The sequence below is a fragment of the Melospiza georgiana genome, chromosome 6 (genome assembly GCF_028018845.1).
Source record: "Melospiza georgiana isolate bMelGeo1 chromosome 6, bMelGeo1.pri, whole genome shotgun sequence".
NCBI classification, from domain to species: Eukaryota; Metazoa; Chordata; class Aves; order Passeriformes; family Passerellidae; genus Melospiza; species Melospiza georgiana.
The window spans coordinates 25,807,863-25,826,434 of NC_080435.1; the positions used below are offsets into that span (position 1 = coordinate 25,807,863).

An 18,572-nucleotide genomic window follows, 5' to 3' on the forward strand; every position below is an offset into this window, starting at 1 on the left:
ATATTCTTTGCCAATATGCTTTTTAGTATCTGGGAAAACAGAGTTGCACAGCATAAATAAAATTAATTACAAAGTAGATTTTTGAACCAGGGAGATCTCCAGATATCAAATCAGAGACTTACTCAACACTGAAAATTCTACTGTACTTAAATCAAAGTCCCTTCTGGAGTAGGATTAAGGATGTCATAAGAAAAGGAGTTGAAACATGAAATACAGTCAAATATTCATAATGCTTGTTCATTACTCTAAAAGGAGTTCATATTAGAATTTCTCTACTTTTTTTTTCTCTTAAAAGTGATACATTTAAATGGAGTGAAAATGACAGGGTTTTTATAAAGTTTTAAGTCATCAAGACTCTTTCCAATGTAACAGTGGGGGGGTTTAGTAATGTTTAAGCTACTGAAGTCAGCCTCTGAAATGATGCAGATGGATTTGATGTGGGGAACTCTTTTTCAGATTTTCCCACTCTAGACAGTAGCAAATAAAATTTGGATTCATACAAGGAATAATCAAGGCAGTATTGATTAAAACAAAGTATATTGATAAAGCACCTACTCCTTTTATGACATAAAAATCAAATAAAACATGTGGTTTATGTCTTAGACAAAGACTAAAAAGTCAGATGCCAGAGTAGCAATTTTTAGTAGACTTTTAATACTTTAAAACTGTAAGTGTGGTCCTGTCAAAAATTCCATTTAAATTATTTACTCTTAATCTAGACTCAAAAAAGATATTTCAAGCTGAATCATCTTCAGAAAAAATGAGGATTTAGGTGACTTCTAGTTGTGCACCTTGAGGACAGAAGATAGTATAGGTCAAACAATCAATAGTGTTGCAAAATGTGTAATGAAGAGGATAGAAATAATGCTAATTAAATACGATAATTTACATATCCAGAATTTTCACTGACTGTACATACTAGAACATGAAACCAGGTAACCTATTTCACCAACACAGTTTATAGGAGATAGGAGGCAAAAAATATTAATTGCATTAATAAAGCTAAAGGTCAACTTCTTGAGACATATGCAAAGGAAGAAAAAAAAATCAGGTCTGCTTTAGAGGAAATAACAGCAAATGATAAAACGATGCTTTTTGAGTCAGTAGTCTTGCATACTCTTTTCACAGACCAGGTAAAAAAGGCTATCTTGATAGGAAAAGAGCAATAAAGACTTATGTCTGTAGTATTTCATATTTGTTCACTCAGAGATCTTTTCTTTTTAGTAGCACACTATACGTTGGGGAAAGACAGTAGGGACTTTTTCTTAACAATGTCTTTATGATGTTAAAGCACAACATATTAATTACTGATTCCTTGTCACTGGGAATCATTGTGTATCACTACCAAACAAATTACAGACTGAAGAACAACAGTTCCACAGCCAGGATTGTAACCAGTGCCTATGGATGAGGTGTTAGACAGACAGACAGACACACACAGGACTGGGTTTAACAGAACCCAAACTGAATGCCATCCACATATGACCTCAGGCTTATATATAAACACACACACACCCCCATGTGTGTATCTATGTGCTTTTATGTGTATATATAAATGCATATATAAACAATATACAAATAAACACATGTATCTTTGTGTCCCTCAGCTAAAGATCAGCCTCTACTTAAAGTATTCTACATTTCATCAAGCCTTACACAACTTTTCTGAGGAATAACTAACCTCTAGTCATAATCTAAACAGAGTTCACTCCAATTTCATAATTTTACATGCTTTTCTTCCCCTCCTTCAAATTTTATTAACAACTGAAGTTTCCTGTACCTTTAGATATTAAGAAATGTGCAACAGCAAAGTAAGCACTCTTATGGTTATGCAATTTCTCCTTGTTCTGTGGAGGATGTGGCAGAAGGGAGGTAACCTATAACTGAACAAACTTTTAAAACCTTTGTGATAAATGGATACTGTATAATTAAAAAAAATATATATTGTATACCAAATTATGTAAGTTTTTTTTTCCAGAATTTTCTTCACACTGTCATGATCACTTAACAGCAAAATACTCAGTTACCTCCACAGGATTTTGTTTTATCTCAAGATCTAACAATATATTCAATATAGATTGAATATTTTATATATATATATATTTTTTTTATATATATATATATATATATATATATTTATATAAACATATATATTTATATATTTCACCTGCAAATTAGTCAGAGTATCACTATAGTTTTTGAACTATTGAGCAGAAAATCCTCAACAGTCAGAGCAGACTCTCACAACAAAATTTGTCTCGCTCATTTTTTCTGGGTTTTTTTTTTCCTGTTCTATTTGTATCTTTATAATTACAGCCACAATCCATGCATTTGAGATTTCTGTGAAGAGCTCATCCCATGCTGTTTGACTGAGTGTATTGTCTCAGTAAAAGCACCAGATTTAGTTTTCTGTCAGAACTATCACAAGAAAATCACAGCTTACAGCTTTTCTAGACTGGCAGTGAATGATATCACAGCCTTTCAATTACTATGCTGTCATGTCTTACATCTCCCCAAAGGCTTTGCTTTGTTAAACAAAGCATCTGTGAAAGCTGTGCCTGATTATTAGAAATAAATAAATTAGTATTAAATATAATGATATGTAAACAAGGGTTTTGGATCTCACTATAATGCAGGCAACACTTCACCCAGGAACAAATAAAGTTTTGAAATGGTGAAACATCAAATGGCACCACTTTCCACCACTGCTCTTCCTGCAACAGCTCTACCAGTTCCATTAGGCAGTTTTGAACAGAAACTTTGATAATATATACACACAGATTGGCAGCAAAGAGCATTTGCTCCTCAGCACTTTAATGCAGAACACAGTGGGTTTATAAATTAATATATCTGCCATCCTGAGAAGGAAAAGTCCCACTGACAGTCACCTAAAGCATTCATGCTTTCATCCAACCTAGATTAGGCCTTATTTTTGAGTCGAGCTAATCTTACATCTTGAGAATCGCACTCCTGGGTGCTTTGATTTTCTTCCTTTTTTGAGGCCACATGAAAATTCTCTTTCTCGGCTGAGACATTTTGCCAGACCTGAAAAATATAAAATAATAATTTAAAAAATTATTATAATTGTGATAAAATTTCAAATAAGCTAGATCTGAAAATTCAGGATAACAATGAAAAACCAAGAGGTCCATCAAATTCAAGAATCTTATGGCAAAATATAGAAATAATTTCATCTCCAAACAAACAAGTCTTCTTTCAGGCCTTGAACATGAAAAATGAATGAATAAATGTTTGGCTTCCTGAGTCTTTACACATCTAGAATAAAATAAAAAATGGAATAAATAAAAATCAAGATGGCAAGTAAACTGTGGTTTACATTCTGTGTAGGAACAGAAAAACTTTAGAAATACACTGTAATAAAATTTAAGAAACGAATAAATATCCAACTGCAAAACACAGGTTGCACATCATTTGTACAATACAAACTGTATAGCAGCAGGATAAACCTAGACAACCTGGACTTTCATTTGTATTATGTTTGCATCATAAGCTATGATATCTATCCCATTAGTATTTTACATTTCTCTAGACCTCCTTCCATTTGGGGAAAAAAAAAAGAGTTGAGAAAAAAAAAATAAACCAAGCACCAAAACTTCTTCAATAAATAATAAATACATTTTAATCTCTAAATGATGTATCTGGACACAGGCTAGATCCAAGATTAGCATGGTGATACAGTACACTAAATATACTGCAAATATCTAGGCACAATATAATTGTCTGCAGCTGAAGGGTCACCTTGGCCAAGTTAAATTGCTCCTGGTATTTATGTAACGCTTTTACTGCCTTTCAACAGGATTTTATGCAAGTCAATACCTATTTAAAAAAGCTAGGCAATGTGCTTCTGCTATTTTTGCCTCTAAATTCACACAGAAACAATTTTATGCAACTCTACAGAGGCTAGTTTAATCTTAAAAATCATGCATTTGTGACAATTTTTCACTTTTTCCTTCCACATGATCTGCAGTGGGAGTTAGACTTTAAACTTTTCTGTCTACCCTTGTGATTTTCTAGGGGATGTTCTGCCATAGCCTGACAGAAATATGAAGGAAGATAAAGCACGGAAGCACAAAAATCACACTTTTTTCCTCCCAAATGTCTCATGATTCAGAGATACAACTATTGCTATTGCGACAGTCCAAACTATGGTGTTACATTCACAACTGGAAATGGTGAGCAATGTCTATTATCTCTCTCTCTATATATATATATATATATATACATATATACAATATGTTTATTTGAAAACACATTTTTCTGCTTTTCTCTGTTGGATTCAATGAGCAGCTAAGAAAATTCTGACCCAGGGAGGAGGCATCTCTAATCTAACATTCATTGCTTAAAACAGTTTCAAAATATTGGTGTTAGTGAAATGACTGAATAACTTTCCTCTTATTAATTTTTCTTCCTAAAATTAACAGCTGTGTCCAAAAATTCATGACAGGTTTGTTGTTGGTAGAAGGACAGATTTTCTTCATGCTGAGAGTCATTGCTGTTTGCTGTACAAGCACAGAGAAACTGCTATATAGAAGCAAAGCAAAACAGATTGTTGTGAAATTTCAGTGCTAATTCAAAGCCAGACTATTTGATCAGAAAGAAAATAATACAAAAATCAGTACAGATATATAAAGATAGTAAGAATCCTAAAAACATACAGGTAACCATTGGTATTTTTCATTCTAATTGCACTTAACTGGTCACAGATCTGGGTAACAATGAATAATAATAAAAAACACCTTTCATTTAGACCAGGAGTAAAGATCTTGCAATTAAAAATGCAGAATAAGCATCCTACTTGAAGCCAGAATAATTTTAATTTCACCTGGTGACTGAAATTTCAGTTACAGACATTCCTACATTACAAAATTTATGCCAAGGAGTTGAAGAAGAAATTTTGTATTTTCAAGAAGAAACAGAATGTATATATTTAAACACATATAGACTTCACATCAGGAGCTAAAATATGCGAGAGGTGACACATAAAAATTCTAAGTCTTAAATGAACATATCATGAACTAAATGTAGCTTCACTGTAAAAGGAAGTAAAGAAACTGAAGGTATTCAGGCAAAAATCTTTTAAGTACTTCACAGATGTTTAGGGATGGGTGCAGAAGTTTTAGATCCTATTATAAAACCTCAAAATCTATATTTGTATTCCCATAAATATTATTTTTTTAAAGCCATTCGACAAAATATATGTATTGGCATAGTACTCCTAGGACCCCTTAAGTGATTAGTGAAATATTAAGCCAGTAGTTGTCATTATAAAATCTTAAATGAATGAGGAAAATGAAATAAAAATGTAGGACTATAATCAGAATACCTCAAGTTTTAACATCTCTAGCTTTCAAACCTTTCCCTTGTTCTTGATTCTGTGCTTAATGATTTGTCTGGTAAATATGAAAAATGAAAGGCAGTCTAAACTCAGATTTCATTAAGATAGTGACAATTTTCATTATAAACAACTGGCAGGGTTTACAAGGGAAATAGGCAGCTGTTGGACATAGTGTTTACTAATGTGTTTATTTCAACACTGTTTCTTTAATCCCATTTTTCCTAGTAACTCTGGCTGTGTTTTTTGGCTTGACACTTGATGTGTCCTTTTTCTTCAATGTTTTTGGCTGTTGCCTGGATTACATGCCAGGGTGTAATTTGCCAGGGCTGCACTGAATTCAGTGGTGATATATTGGCTTGACAGGGAAAGAAATTTCTATGCAGGCTGTAAAAAATAAAAACTGCATCATTCCATGTGTTTGGAAAGAGCTTGACTCACCTGTTTAAATAATAGATAGTAATGGGGTGGACAGCAAAGTCAGGTGGCACTAAGAGTAGTCAGCAATGATGATACAGTATCAGATGATAAATTATTCCCTAAGGAAATTTACTGTCCTGTAAAATTTTATCTGTTCAGCTCTTTAATATCTAAAATCCAAAATATGCTTAAGGTTAATAGAGAATAAGGGATGGTTAGAATTCTATCTAGCTGACTGGATTTCAGAGTTACCTAGTCATTTTTTTTCCATTTGTTTCTTTTTCCATAATGAATGTCCATATACTAACAGGCAAAATCCAGACTTCTGTTACACTGGGTATCAGCATGGAAAGTAGGAAAGGTCTGCATGTTTATAGCTCCTTTTTTGCTGAATTTCTGCTACTAAGGTCGTGAAAGCATTATCTAGGAGTTTTTATAAAAGTGGCAAAATGGTAGAATAAACTTTCAAGGTGCATACATCAAAAATTGTATAGATAATTTTTGTGGCAAATATTATGCCAGGTTAGACAAGATGTCCACACTTTTGTCCTTAATGTGTATGATGACATTAAAAATCCAGAGCATAAAACAACTATCAGTGATTCCAAATTATGGCATCAGAGAGTGAAGGTAGAAAGCAAACCTTTTTTTAGTGGCTTGCCTATGAACACTTATGTCTAATGCCAGAATAAAGTTAGCTCATTTTATATGGATCATTTCACTTCAGATTTCTTCTAATAATCATTTGCTTAGCAGTAACTCTAGATGTCTTTTTAAAATTTATCTGTAGCTAAAACACAAAGAAAAGAAAATAGAATTAATCAGGTTTGAAAACATACCGTTTTGTTGAATACTCAAGCATATAATAAATATTATTACTAGATAAAAAAACTTGTTATTAAGTTTTTATAAGTCAATTACTTAGATTATATTTAATCCTGTAATTTCAAATTCCCTTATTAATAGCTACGTTTTTAGATCATTTTTAGTTTTAGAGTGGACAAGTTCAAATACCTAGTGCTTTTTAGAGGCAAAGCTCAAGGATTGCTAGAGATATGGGTATATGCTCTTGCAAATACATGTATATATAAACTACATGTATAAATACACATACTGCTTCATTTTTCCACCACTACTGAAGTGTTAAAAGAGGCACCCTTCATGTAGGGAAAGGAACTTTCTTTTCTATAACTATTAAGATACTTGGCATCTTCAGCTGTGTGTGGGAGGTTGATGTTATAATACTTAAGAAACTGAAACCACCAAATAAACACATTCATTCAACAACACTCTTCATTTCCTACAGCCATCATAAAGGAAAAATCAATTATCCACGGGATAATGAACACTGTGTTACATTACTGACACTCAGAGCAGCAATAATACCCACCAGAATATATTCACAGGCAATTACAGCCTTCCCAAATGAATGAAACAGCTATTCAAGTTAGACATGAACATCTCTGTTTCCAGGAAGACAAAGCCAAAGATGCTCAATCCTGGACGAGGTACAGACCCCAGGAAGAGCAGCTTGGTGAATCTGGAACCCTTCTGAACCATGACCTGAACTCCATAAATGGGGTCACTTGGAAAAGGGCTTTTCCTTTTGAGGATTGACTTTTCTTCCACAATTCTGCTTGAAAAGAGGCTTTTTATTGATTTAAGTCTGGTAAAGGAAACTTTTAAAAAAAAATCCCTCTACTTCCCTGTGTGAAAACTGCCTATTTATGATTGGCTTTTGGCAAATATTGAAATGAATATTTTATGTGTTGTGTTAGAAAGTGATACTGTATTAATTCTCTTAAGTAGTGTGTTAAATATAGTTTTAGGTTATAAAAAATGTTAAAATAGAAACTGTGCTATGGAAGATACTTTTTTGAAAGAAAGGACTCGCAGTGAGACAGCAGCCACAGGACACCTGAATCTTTCAGAGAAAGAGAATTTATTGCTCCATTATCAGAAGAAATGAACTTCTTCCTGCCTCGCTCAGCCCTGAAGACGCTGTGAGGATTCAGAGGAAGAAGCTGACACTGCCCAGACAGAATCCTGTGTTTGAATGGAATTTATGCATCGTGTATGAGGTGTATGAATATGCAACAGGCTGTTGCTTTTAAGGGTTAATCCTCTGTTAACGTGGGTCCTTTTTCAGGCTTATTTTGACCGAAAAGGTGCCTGGACTGTCCATAACTCTTTGTTTTTATTGTCTCATATTGTCCTAATCCAAATTGTCCAAATTATTATTACTCTATATTGCTATCTTTATAACCATTTTATTATTATTAAACTTTTAAAATTTTAAGAACAAGTGATTGGCGTTTTTCAGACCTGTTTATTTAAGTCCCTTCTAAACAGTTGCACTTATAAAAAATTACCTGGCAATATAACAACATGACAACAGTTCCACCAACAGAGATATGGACTATTGTCTTTCAAAAGATATGAGAGAAAAAGACTCTCTTTTGACTTTCAAGGATTTGAACCAAAATACACTTAATGTTAGAAGTTTTTTGTTGCAAATGAATGTCTGCCTTTCCATTATATGAGAGCACATTCCTTCATACTAAATGACATTTAATTTATTATTTTTTATGTTGTATTTTATCTATTATTGTTTTAGCATAAAATAATAAATGTAGAAAAAGGGGGAGATTTACCATTTTGGAAGATGATGGGATTCCAGGTGTAAGGCAGTAAGTAGTATTTTACATTGCTCAGGGCTAAACTGAACTTAAATGGCTTAGAGTTAATCACTAGTTCATTCCTCAATTCTTATGCCTTATGATTCAATGCAATACTTCTCATCAACTTTCTAGAAAATTCCTAATAATGGCCAAAATGCTCAATGAATATTTTCTTTACGAATATTTTCCAAACCACATCTTTGCTCAAGTCAAAGAAAAGGATCTTAACTGCTTTAACATGAAACAATTTTAACTTTCTCCAATGTTTCCCACTTGGCTGCCTTTACACATATCAAGGCAAACTTTGTAAGATTAATAATATATATTTTATAAAGGATACATGCATTAATAATTTTCAAATAAATCTTCAATATATCTGTGGTTAGCAAAATTCCCTTGGGAGTACTTTCGAAATTACATTCTATTTTGTAAACCACTTAAAATGATCTGTTAGCTCCTCTGCACATTTTCTGTGTTCATTTACGCAGAATATCCATAGAAAAAATTGCTAATATTAAAAACAAAAAAAGGAAATGGGGTTACTAATGTGCAACTGCAAAGACACATAAATTCAGTCTTACTGTCATTGCTCACATGCACATATTTTTTAACACAACATGTAACAAACACATCACCAAGGAAAGTCACAAGATGAAAAATAAATTACTATTTTTCTGCTAAATGCAACTTCAACTAAAATTAGAAATAGTGCACATTTTATCCATCATCCCCACTGTCACCCAGCAAAAGAAAAAAAAACCCAGAAACTAAAAAAAATCACTTGATGTGAGTAGGTGAGGAAAGATCTACCTAAAATAATAACATCTGAAAAGTAATTAAGGGCTCTTGTCTGTTCCTGATAGAGAAAAAGCTTGTCCAGAAATGTGCTGAGCATCACAGCAAGCTTGAGGCTGCTCTAGTCTGGGGTCCTGGCTTCAGACTGAAGCAAAATTAGGTAAACTGGATGGATGTATGCTGTAAATGCTAATCCACAGCTCCGTGTGAGACCATTCACCATAACTAACAATCTGGATATTGATGTTATTTAAAACATTTCTTAAGAAATTTAAATTTTGTATATACGTATACCTTTTCAACCACTATCAAGCAGTAATACACAGTATTTTGAGACATATGTAACAGATTATGGGAGACTTTATTGAAACATCTGAGAGGTAAATAGTTAATTAAAAAAGGATATCTGGAGTGAGAATATAGAATAATTTTCATTTACAGGCAAACAGATCTGCAGTTAAGAGCCACAGAACGTGCAGCAATAAACAATTAACAGTTACCTCTTTAACCCATTAGCACATTGCTAATTTCAGAGTTGAACCCTGGGGTAATGGGCTACACTTACACTCTGCAACAAAGAGGAGTGAGGTCAAATAGTTAATGAAATTAAGATAAAGATCATGCCACTAAAACTTGAAGGAAATGGAAATTGTGTGCATGTGTGTGTTGGGGTGGGCTTTTACAGACTAAATAAGAGATACCAGGTACTTATTTCCATTTCCCTTGATTGTATTCAGCTGAAGAAAAAAAAAGCCCTCTAAAGCAAATTTACTATCAATATAATGTACAAATAATGAAGACTTCTGTAGAGTAAGTAATAAACCCAAAGAGCTTTAGGTTTCAATTTCATGGTCTCTGATGTTAAACATTTTTCCAGCATGTATTAAAATTTTATTAAAAATTAGGAACAGAAGAAAAAGGGCTGTAGGAAAAGTTCTGTGCAATAAGGCAACAGCAAAAACAATCTAATGTAAATTTAGGAAATAAAAGATATGAGCAGGAGTTGCCATAACCTTGTGAACCACCATTAACATTAATACAGGATTATAGCTGCCATCTAGACGATCATAATGAGAATAAAACTCCATTAGCCCAAAGGCAGCTATGAAAACTAGAATAGGAGAGACTAACATAAATAAATAAGTCACGCTATGCATGCATTTGCAATTAAATTAACTTCTATCCATTTAAAAACAAAATTCTTTCTCCATTAGCCTTACAGACACTCCCAGTACCTGACATTTTTGAGGTAAGTATCATAGGAGACATGTAATCCTTTGTCTTGGAAATTAAATCCTAAAACAATTGATGGCATCATTTTTCAATGCCATTTTACTCTTCTAATGTATATGCATTAGGAAAGGCTTCTATGATTGCATGTCATTACTGCACAGTATAGAATGTGTCTGACTCTATATTCACTTATTGCCTTTTTGTTTTTTTTAATTACAGATTTCTAATCCCCTGGTTAAACACAATGATCTACAGGTCACTGAAACTGCAGGCTTTGGTGATATCATTAACTGAGGCAGAAGTAAAGTTGGAGGCAACAGAAGTTGGTAAGTTCTGAGGAACCAGCAGCTGACTCCTCAGACCTAAATGGAGCACAAACCCACACACTGCCCTCAATGCTCCTGCTGGTCACTTACAGCTGGCCACAGACAGAAACACAGGAAAACTGAGTAGGAAAGGACCTCTAAGATCAAGTCAAACCACCACCAAACCATATCTAGATGTTTTTTATATTATATATCTAATATAAAACCACATATATAATATTTTGTGCCAGTTAGATTTTCCTTCTGATAAAGTTATGAGGTCACATGTTAATTTTACCCCCAACTGTGAGCATACAACTATTTTCAAATAATAACCCGAATTACAGAATTAACTAGGTTGGAAAAGACCTTTGAGATCATCAAGCCCCATTGCATTCAGCCTGTATTTTCTCCATTGATACAAGGAATCTGATGTGGCATCATGGGTTGTCTTTCAACCTATGCTATGTACAATATGGGAATGGGTGCTATTGTTTGCTGTTTGAAATTCAAGTGCATTTTCACTCTTAGAATAGTGCAGCTCACAAAATACACAAAGCCTGCAGTGTATTTTGGGTGTTTATAAACAAGAAATTAATTTGGGGAATACATGCAACAATGTTTTTGCATTAGGAAAATATAAAAACACAGAAAGATAAAACTCTAATGGTTAAGGATTAATGATCTGCCTTCTGGTTATGCTTGATTTTAGTTGTGGCACTGAGCTTGTATGCACAGAGCCCTAAATCCATTTGTCACTGTGTACTTTTGGCACCAGTGTTGTGTTATGACAGGTACATGACAGGCAAACTGAAATATTAGTGCCAATTAACACGGTAAATTCTGTGTTTTATATTCTTATTCTGCAAATATTCATTTATTGAAGACAGGTCAAAAAGCAGACCTCAGACTTATACTGCTTTTGATCACTTTAAGATTACTTTTCCTTGATTTAAGTGTAATAATTTCTCATTACTACACAATTTTCCAGATTAATGAACTATCTAGAACAACAACTTTATTTTGCACCGAGCCAGGCACTTAATAATGCCCTGCTTTGCACACGTTTTTAAACCTAATTTATTCTTTTGCATATCATATTCTCTAGAAAAAACAAAATGCCCAAGTACTTTCTTTTCAAGAAATGTGGCAACTTTCTTTCCTAGTTATCCTTTCTACACCAGGTTCTTATGCTTAATACCTGTAACAAACTCTCAGGTGTCACAATTACCAATGATGAACACAAATATACAACCTACTTATTTGGAACTTCTTTTTTACATGAGGAAGCAACCCCATCCCAGGGATAAGTGCCCCCACATGGTACAGCTATCATACACTCTATGATTTATCCTTCCATGGGTTTAAAGTAAGTTTGCCATTTTAGAAAGTAATTTTTAGGCTGGAAGACAACAATTTTAAGATATTTACCAGAAAAATTATCATTTGTTGCCTGAAGGTGAAAGTGCTGCTTATCAGACACGACAAGATGTGTAAGTGCTGCCCATCTTAAGTTCCCACTTTTATGTATGATAACACATTTAATTAATCACACACATTTATATTCCCCCCCAAATACTAGCCTGCTGTACCAAAATATTTATGCAAATCTAATAACAATGAAAAAGAGAGCTATGCATCTTTATTTAAGAGTTAATTTGTGTTTGTCAAAGGGAAAAAAAAGCCAAGGAGAAGATATATAAGAAAGGGTGTCATAATAAAAAAACACCTATACAGCTCAACTGCAGAGGGTGCGTATGATCCTTTAAAAACTCTTTTTATAGTAGCAGATTTCATTATTTTTATAATCACAGATAATACACAGATCTTTAATAATGAGGTGTCAATGTGTGGAAGAAGAGGTTTGCAGACCATTATTCTTTCAGACATTTTCATGGCACATGCCAAGTGCAGAGAAACATGAGAACTGCCCATTAGGAGGCAGATTCATTTATTCAAGCACTTCTGGATACAGAGGACTAGAGGCTGGTTTCTCAAAGGCTACTGCACAGAAGTAGTGACACATTTTTCCAAGTACATTGAACACAAAATATATTATAATAATTGAAAAAAAAAAAAGAAGGAAGAGTTTGTCTCTATAGGACACAAAACAACACGATGCGGACTCACTGCTCTTTCCAAGGTAAAAAGGGACTTTTCATTTTCTGATTCCAACATTTATAGATTTCCAAAACTGGATTGGAGGGTGACAGTGGCACCTCTCCAATGACACTGGACAAACCAACAGTCCATTAAATTTCTCCTCCTCCATAAAAGAATGCAAAACAATAAGTTATTTACATAAAGTGCATGAGAAAGTTCGTTACAAGAATGTAAACATCAGAAGGCTTAGAAAATCTTAAAAAATCAGGGCGACAGGAGTTCTCTGTATTTCAGTCAAATATAAAAAATCTAATTCTAATCTTTATTCTGTATTCTCATGTCCCTATGTGTAACACCAAGGAGACCCCAAATTCTCCAAAGGCTCTGACCCTAGACCAATATTAAACAGATACAAATTCTCTAGCTGGCCCTTATCCTTCAGCACTTCTCTCATGACAGAGGCATGAACACTTCCAGCCTGAAGAAAAGGACAGTAAGAGCAAGATAAACAATTCTACAGCCACATTAATGAGGAACAACAGGCTCCTGAGATCCCAGAGTGCTGCTCAGCTTGCACCACCTACAAAAGAAAAGTCTGCCATCCTGCAGAACACAGACCCAGGGAGCTTAATCTAAATGGACACTATCATACCCACGTGCTGCTGCTAATAATTCATACAGTGCTTTTTTCCCACAGGTAATAATTTTTGGGAATGATGGTTTCTTCCTGCTAACCAGTTATTAATAAACAAGCAATCATAATTTTAAGAGTAGTGATGTGATATTCAGTTTCATAATTATATTCTGCTTTCTGAAATTGTACTTTAATTACACATAGAAAGATTACTAATTTTGGCTTCAGCCTATGCACTAACAGTAAATACCAACAGCTGCCATATATAAATTGCAAATGGCTCTGAGTTAGCAATTCCTATTTTTATTTCAGTTTTGTACTGAAAGGAGGCCGTTGAAGTGTCCTTCAGTCATTCTTCTGTACAACTTCCTTTTCACTGAAATTACAGATTTCTTCTAGATCTATCTATTCAATCAGTTGAATTCAGGAGCAAAATGCAACACTGGAGATGAAAATTACTAGGACAGTTGTTAATCAGTGTGAATCCTGACTGTACTATAATGTTTGAATTTATTGAGTCAAACCAGTTTTCATCTTTTTCTTTCCTCATGCTTTCTCTGAAACTGCCCTTTTCATCGTGCAAGACTGGAATATTCCCTATTGTCAAGTTCATTGATCCATTTTGGCAATTTTGATTTGGGTGTCCCAGATTATTTTATGGTTTTGATATAATGTTTTTTTCCACTGAAAGAAGCCATGATAAGCAATCCCATATTACTGCTTCGTGCTGTATTACCACAAACTCACTTTCAGGCTGACAGTAAAGGATCCTATGAATCAGCACCCTCATTTATTTTAAATGCAAATCCATCTTCAGTGTAGATTTGTCATGCAGACATCATCTATTTACCAAGTGACAGAATTTTGTTACTCAGTAAAATGTATCTGCTTCCCAACTACAGAACCAATTTATTGACATCAGAAACAGTCCTAGAATGATCCTCAAAATTTGTCGTTATCTTCCAATGAATTTGAAACCCTCCTTGGTTTCAGTTTGATGGTCCTACAGGACAAACTTTCAAAGATGTTCAAATAACACCCCAGCCAAGAGTGAGATCATACCTTGGTGCCTGTCACCTGAGAGGGGACTTTGGAGCCCTTTGTGCTGGAGGAAGCAGTCAGCTTCCCAGCTGGCTTGGGAGGGATCAGGTTCACGGTGGGAGGCTGGTGGCGCAGAACAGAGGACAGGCAGAGCTGCACAGTCTCCTTCAGGGCTTTCAGCTGGGACTCCTGGGCAAAACAGGAAACCATCACGTCTCTAGGATGTGCTGTGATGAACACAACGCCTTACTTTCTCCATCTCTATTAAAACAAACACTTAGGAGTAGCTGCTGCTTTTTCTTACTGATGGAAGGAATTAAGACTGTCCAAAGCAGGATTTTTATGTGATTAGGTTAAATTAGACACATTTGACTCAGGGACCCTTTAATTTCTAACTGGCAGCAGAAGATACTAGCATGCTTCTTTTCAATGTAACATGTCTTTAATTCTAACTTTTCAAGTCAGTGACTGCACAGCCAACATAAATCCCCATTTGTTATGGATAAATGGGCAGAGGTAGCAGACTGCCTAATTTTGCATGATGATATGGACTCAGTCAATCTAGTCTGATATGCCCTTAGTGCTTCCCGCAGATTGCACCCATCTGAAATCACTCTCCTCTCATCCAGAAATTTTTCTGGATAATTTCTCATCCTCTCATTCCTTAATCCTGCCATCCAGTGGACATTCTTCCTTGGCCACAGCCATTCCAATTTTGCCAATCCAAAGGTAAAAGAAGAATAAGTAAATCTGTTTCCATCCTGTGCATAGCATAATTCAATATTGACTTTGCTGATAGGAGATCTATAAATGAACATCCTGAAAGCACAGTGAAGGAAACACTATTGGAACCAGGGATGCAATTTGACAAAGTTCTCTATAATCTTGCACAGATTATAGGTAAATAAACCTATGACAGACACTAAGTCCACTGTCAGCACAAACTATAGTTCAATAAATATCTAAATCTACTAAAAATCAGTGCAAAATATTTTTGGGCCACATTTTTTTTTCCTAATTTGACCATCCTCTTCTTAAATAACTTTGCAGATGTACTTCACTTCATGCGTCATAATTAGTTCCACTGATTTCAGTAGCACCACTCTCAGGTACAATTAGTATGCATCTAAACAACTGCATGGCTTTCATTTGTTTTTGTCAAATTACATGAAAGCATCCCCAGCTGACACAGGTAAACACTCTTACATTACATGACATTTCTTACTTTGTCAAGGGCTGCGTTTTCCAATTTGTCTTTTGCAACTGATAGCTTTTGCTCCAGATCTGTTAGCTGTTGTGCCTGTGGGAATGAAGAAAAAAAAACCTGATGCAATCTCCAATGCATTTTTTCATGTGAGAGAGCAAAGAACAGAAATTTTACAAGTAATATATGTGGGTTGGGTCAGATTTGTTTTTCCTGAGGGAAAATAAAAAAAAAAATGGTCAAATGTGCTCCATTGATGTGAATGCAAGTTTATAATAATTCAATGTCAATAGCAAAATTAATTCCATACTATAAAAAAATTTAATATTATGCCATAATATCCTTCTGGAAAGGTATTAAAATGTCTTTTAATAATTTTGTTCATTTTGCTGACTTCTGAGTGCAATCTGAACATTATTTTGTAGTTTTAAACATTGAGATGCCAACATTAAGCTACTTGGGCATAAACAGACAAATCAGAAAACACTCAAACATTCTTGCTTGCAGACACCTTATGAAATTATACTATCTACTAGTATATAGGGAGGTAACTCCATTTTTTTTTTCTCCATGTCTTTTCCTGGAAATGTAAAAGGAAAATTCACAAGAATAGCTAACTGTGCAGCTACATAAGCAGGAAAGCATTTTGGGAGACTTGTGTTTGAAGTCAGGATCAGGCTCCATATAATGTATATGTCATACATGGAGTGCAGGGGTTCAGAAGATGCTTTTAAATGTTCAGTAAATAAAGACAAATATTTTCTCTCTCTTTCCTTAGGAGGTGTGCAAACCCAGCCTGTTCACTTGAAGGAAATACATTCTCTGCAAGAATTTTCTGTTTCAGGGAAGCAGATTCCTGCAGTTCTCAGCCTTGTCATTAATAACACATTACTACGCAACCAAAAGGACTAAGGATTCTTTTCCTGTTGTACCTGCAGAAAAACCCAGCCTAGTCATTGTTTTCGCTGTTTGAAAAGGCAGCCATAGAGAAGGACAATGGAGTAGCCATTTATCTTTTCTCTCTGAAATTCTGATTAGGTGAGTATACATTTTGTACATGCAGAATAATTGGATAAAATTCCCATTTCAGTTTGCAAAATTACTAAGATATGAGAAATTGCTAGAATTCAGTAATTTCTTGGATTTTTTCCTAAATATGGGATACAATATCACTCACAATAAACATGGCCACAGACAATGTCTGAAAGACTGAACATTGACTCTGTGTGACGTACAGACACTTCTCATAGAACTAGACCAAGAAATTTCTCGCATCATTAACATTTTTATATTGTTACTTATTAAATTATTTTTCACTACAGCTATACAAATTAATACATTCTCAATCGAAGAGAATCAAGATTTGAAACACCATGATTTCAACTGCCACTAAAAAGGGAATGACACAAAATAACAAATGACAAACGTGAGGCTAGGCTGGCACCTGTGACAGTGAGCATTGCTGAGGAGTTAGAGTCAGATGGAAGATGGTGAGGCTCACACAACAAGGCAACTCCTTCCTTCAGCACCATCAGTGTTACAGCTTAAATCACTGCAAAACCAGAGCTGCAGTTATGAATTAGGGGGTGTCTGGCTCCCTTCAATAAATGCATTAATTACACAGGCATCTGAAAGCCTGGGTAGGTGACAGAAATCAGGCAGTGCTGGCTAGAAGTGACTCTGTCTTCTTCCTTTCAGGGAATGTCTGGTGCTATAAACACATGGAACTCAATGAAACTGCTTCCACATCAAAAATCAAGTTGGAGGAACAGTACTTAAGCTCTTTAATAGATATTTTCTGTGACAAAGAATAGCTCTAGTTCACATACAGGAAAAGATTTGTGGTTTATGGTGAAAAGTTACTCATCCAAAGAACAGGTTTCAAATATATTAATGAATGTTTTCTGAATGCTTAATTTACCAAGACTTAATCTCATTTTTCATATAACTGTCCTATTTTGATGGACTAAAATTTTCTGTAACATTCATGTGTATTTATTTCATTTCACAGAATACTGAGCAAAAGGCTCAGTGATATCAACTCAACTGATACCAGGTAAGAATAACATTCTGGCATTAAAAACGCGTTTTGATGAACCATTCACTTGAAAGTAGTGACAGTTATTTACATCTCAGTACAAAATCTGCAGAATAATCTGATTTTTTTTTCCTGAAAGCTTTTTTCTCTCAAGGCTAAATTCATATTTCAACAGTTCCACTGCTGCTGCAATCCAGGATTTTGTTAGGGAGCCTAAATGAACTACCATGGAACTAAGATTAAATACTTTGTTAGGCCAGGTGCTGTTAGTTGCTACTCACATTTGAACTTTTTCTTGTTTTTCTAGAACTGCCTATCAAGATATTTTGTCTTAGAATTTGAACAAAAGGGAAAAGAGATGAAGTGGTAGATCAAATATGTCTGAATCTGTAGCACAAGCCTTAGAAAAAAGCAAAGGTACACTCAAACCATACCAATGAAGCATGGTCACCTTTCACACTTACAAGAGGAATTTCAGTAACACAAGGTACTTGTACAAACTGACATTGGAAATCATTGTTGGATTTATTTTTATTCATATCTTATTACCATCATATATACACGTTTGGATTTCATGGACAAAAACCCAAACTATTTTTAATTCTTTCCTATTTTAGTAAAACATGAGACTTCTTCTAGGAAAATATAGCCTAAAAATGGGAAGACAGTTAATGAAGGAGAAGTAAGAAATAAAAGAAGTCTGAAGAAGAAGAAAAGTAAGAAATAAAAGAAATAAGAAGAAATAAATTGAAGAAATAAATAAGA

At 34.4% G+C, this 18,572-nt stretch overlaps 1 protein-coding gene across 1 annotated transcript in view; it reads right to left on the reverse strand.

Moving 5' to 3' along the window:
- LUZP2 (leucine zipper protein 2) overlaps window positions 1-18,572 on the reverse strand; it is an 82,854-nt gene that overhangs the window by 1,789 nt on the left and 62,493 nt on the right. The window contains exons 8-10 of the mRNA XM_058026513.1: window positions 15,791-15,865; window positions 14,587-14,754; window positions 2,953-3,045 (exon numbers count right to left, since the gene is read on the reverse strand). Of these exons, the coding sequence (XP_057882496.1) occupies window positions 2,953-3,045; window positions 14,587-14,754; window positions 15,791-15,865 (336 nt within the window). The remainder of the gene's footprint in view (window positions 1-2,952; window positions 3,046-14,586; window positions 14,755-15,790; window positions 15,866-18,572) is intronic.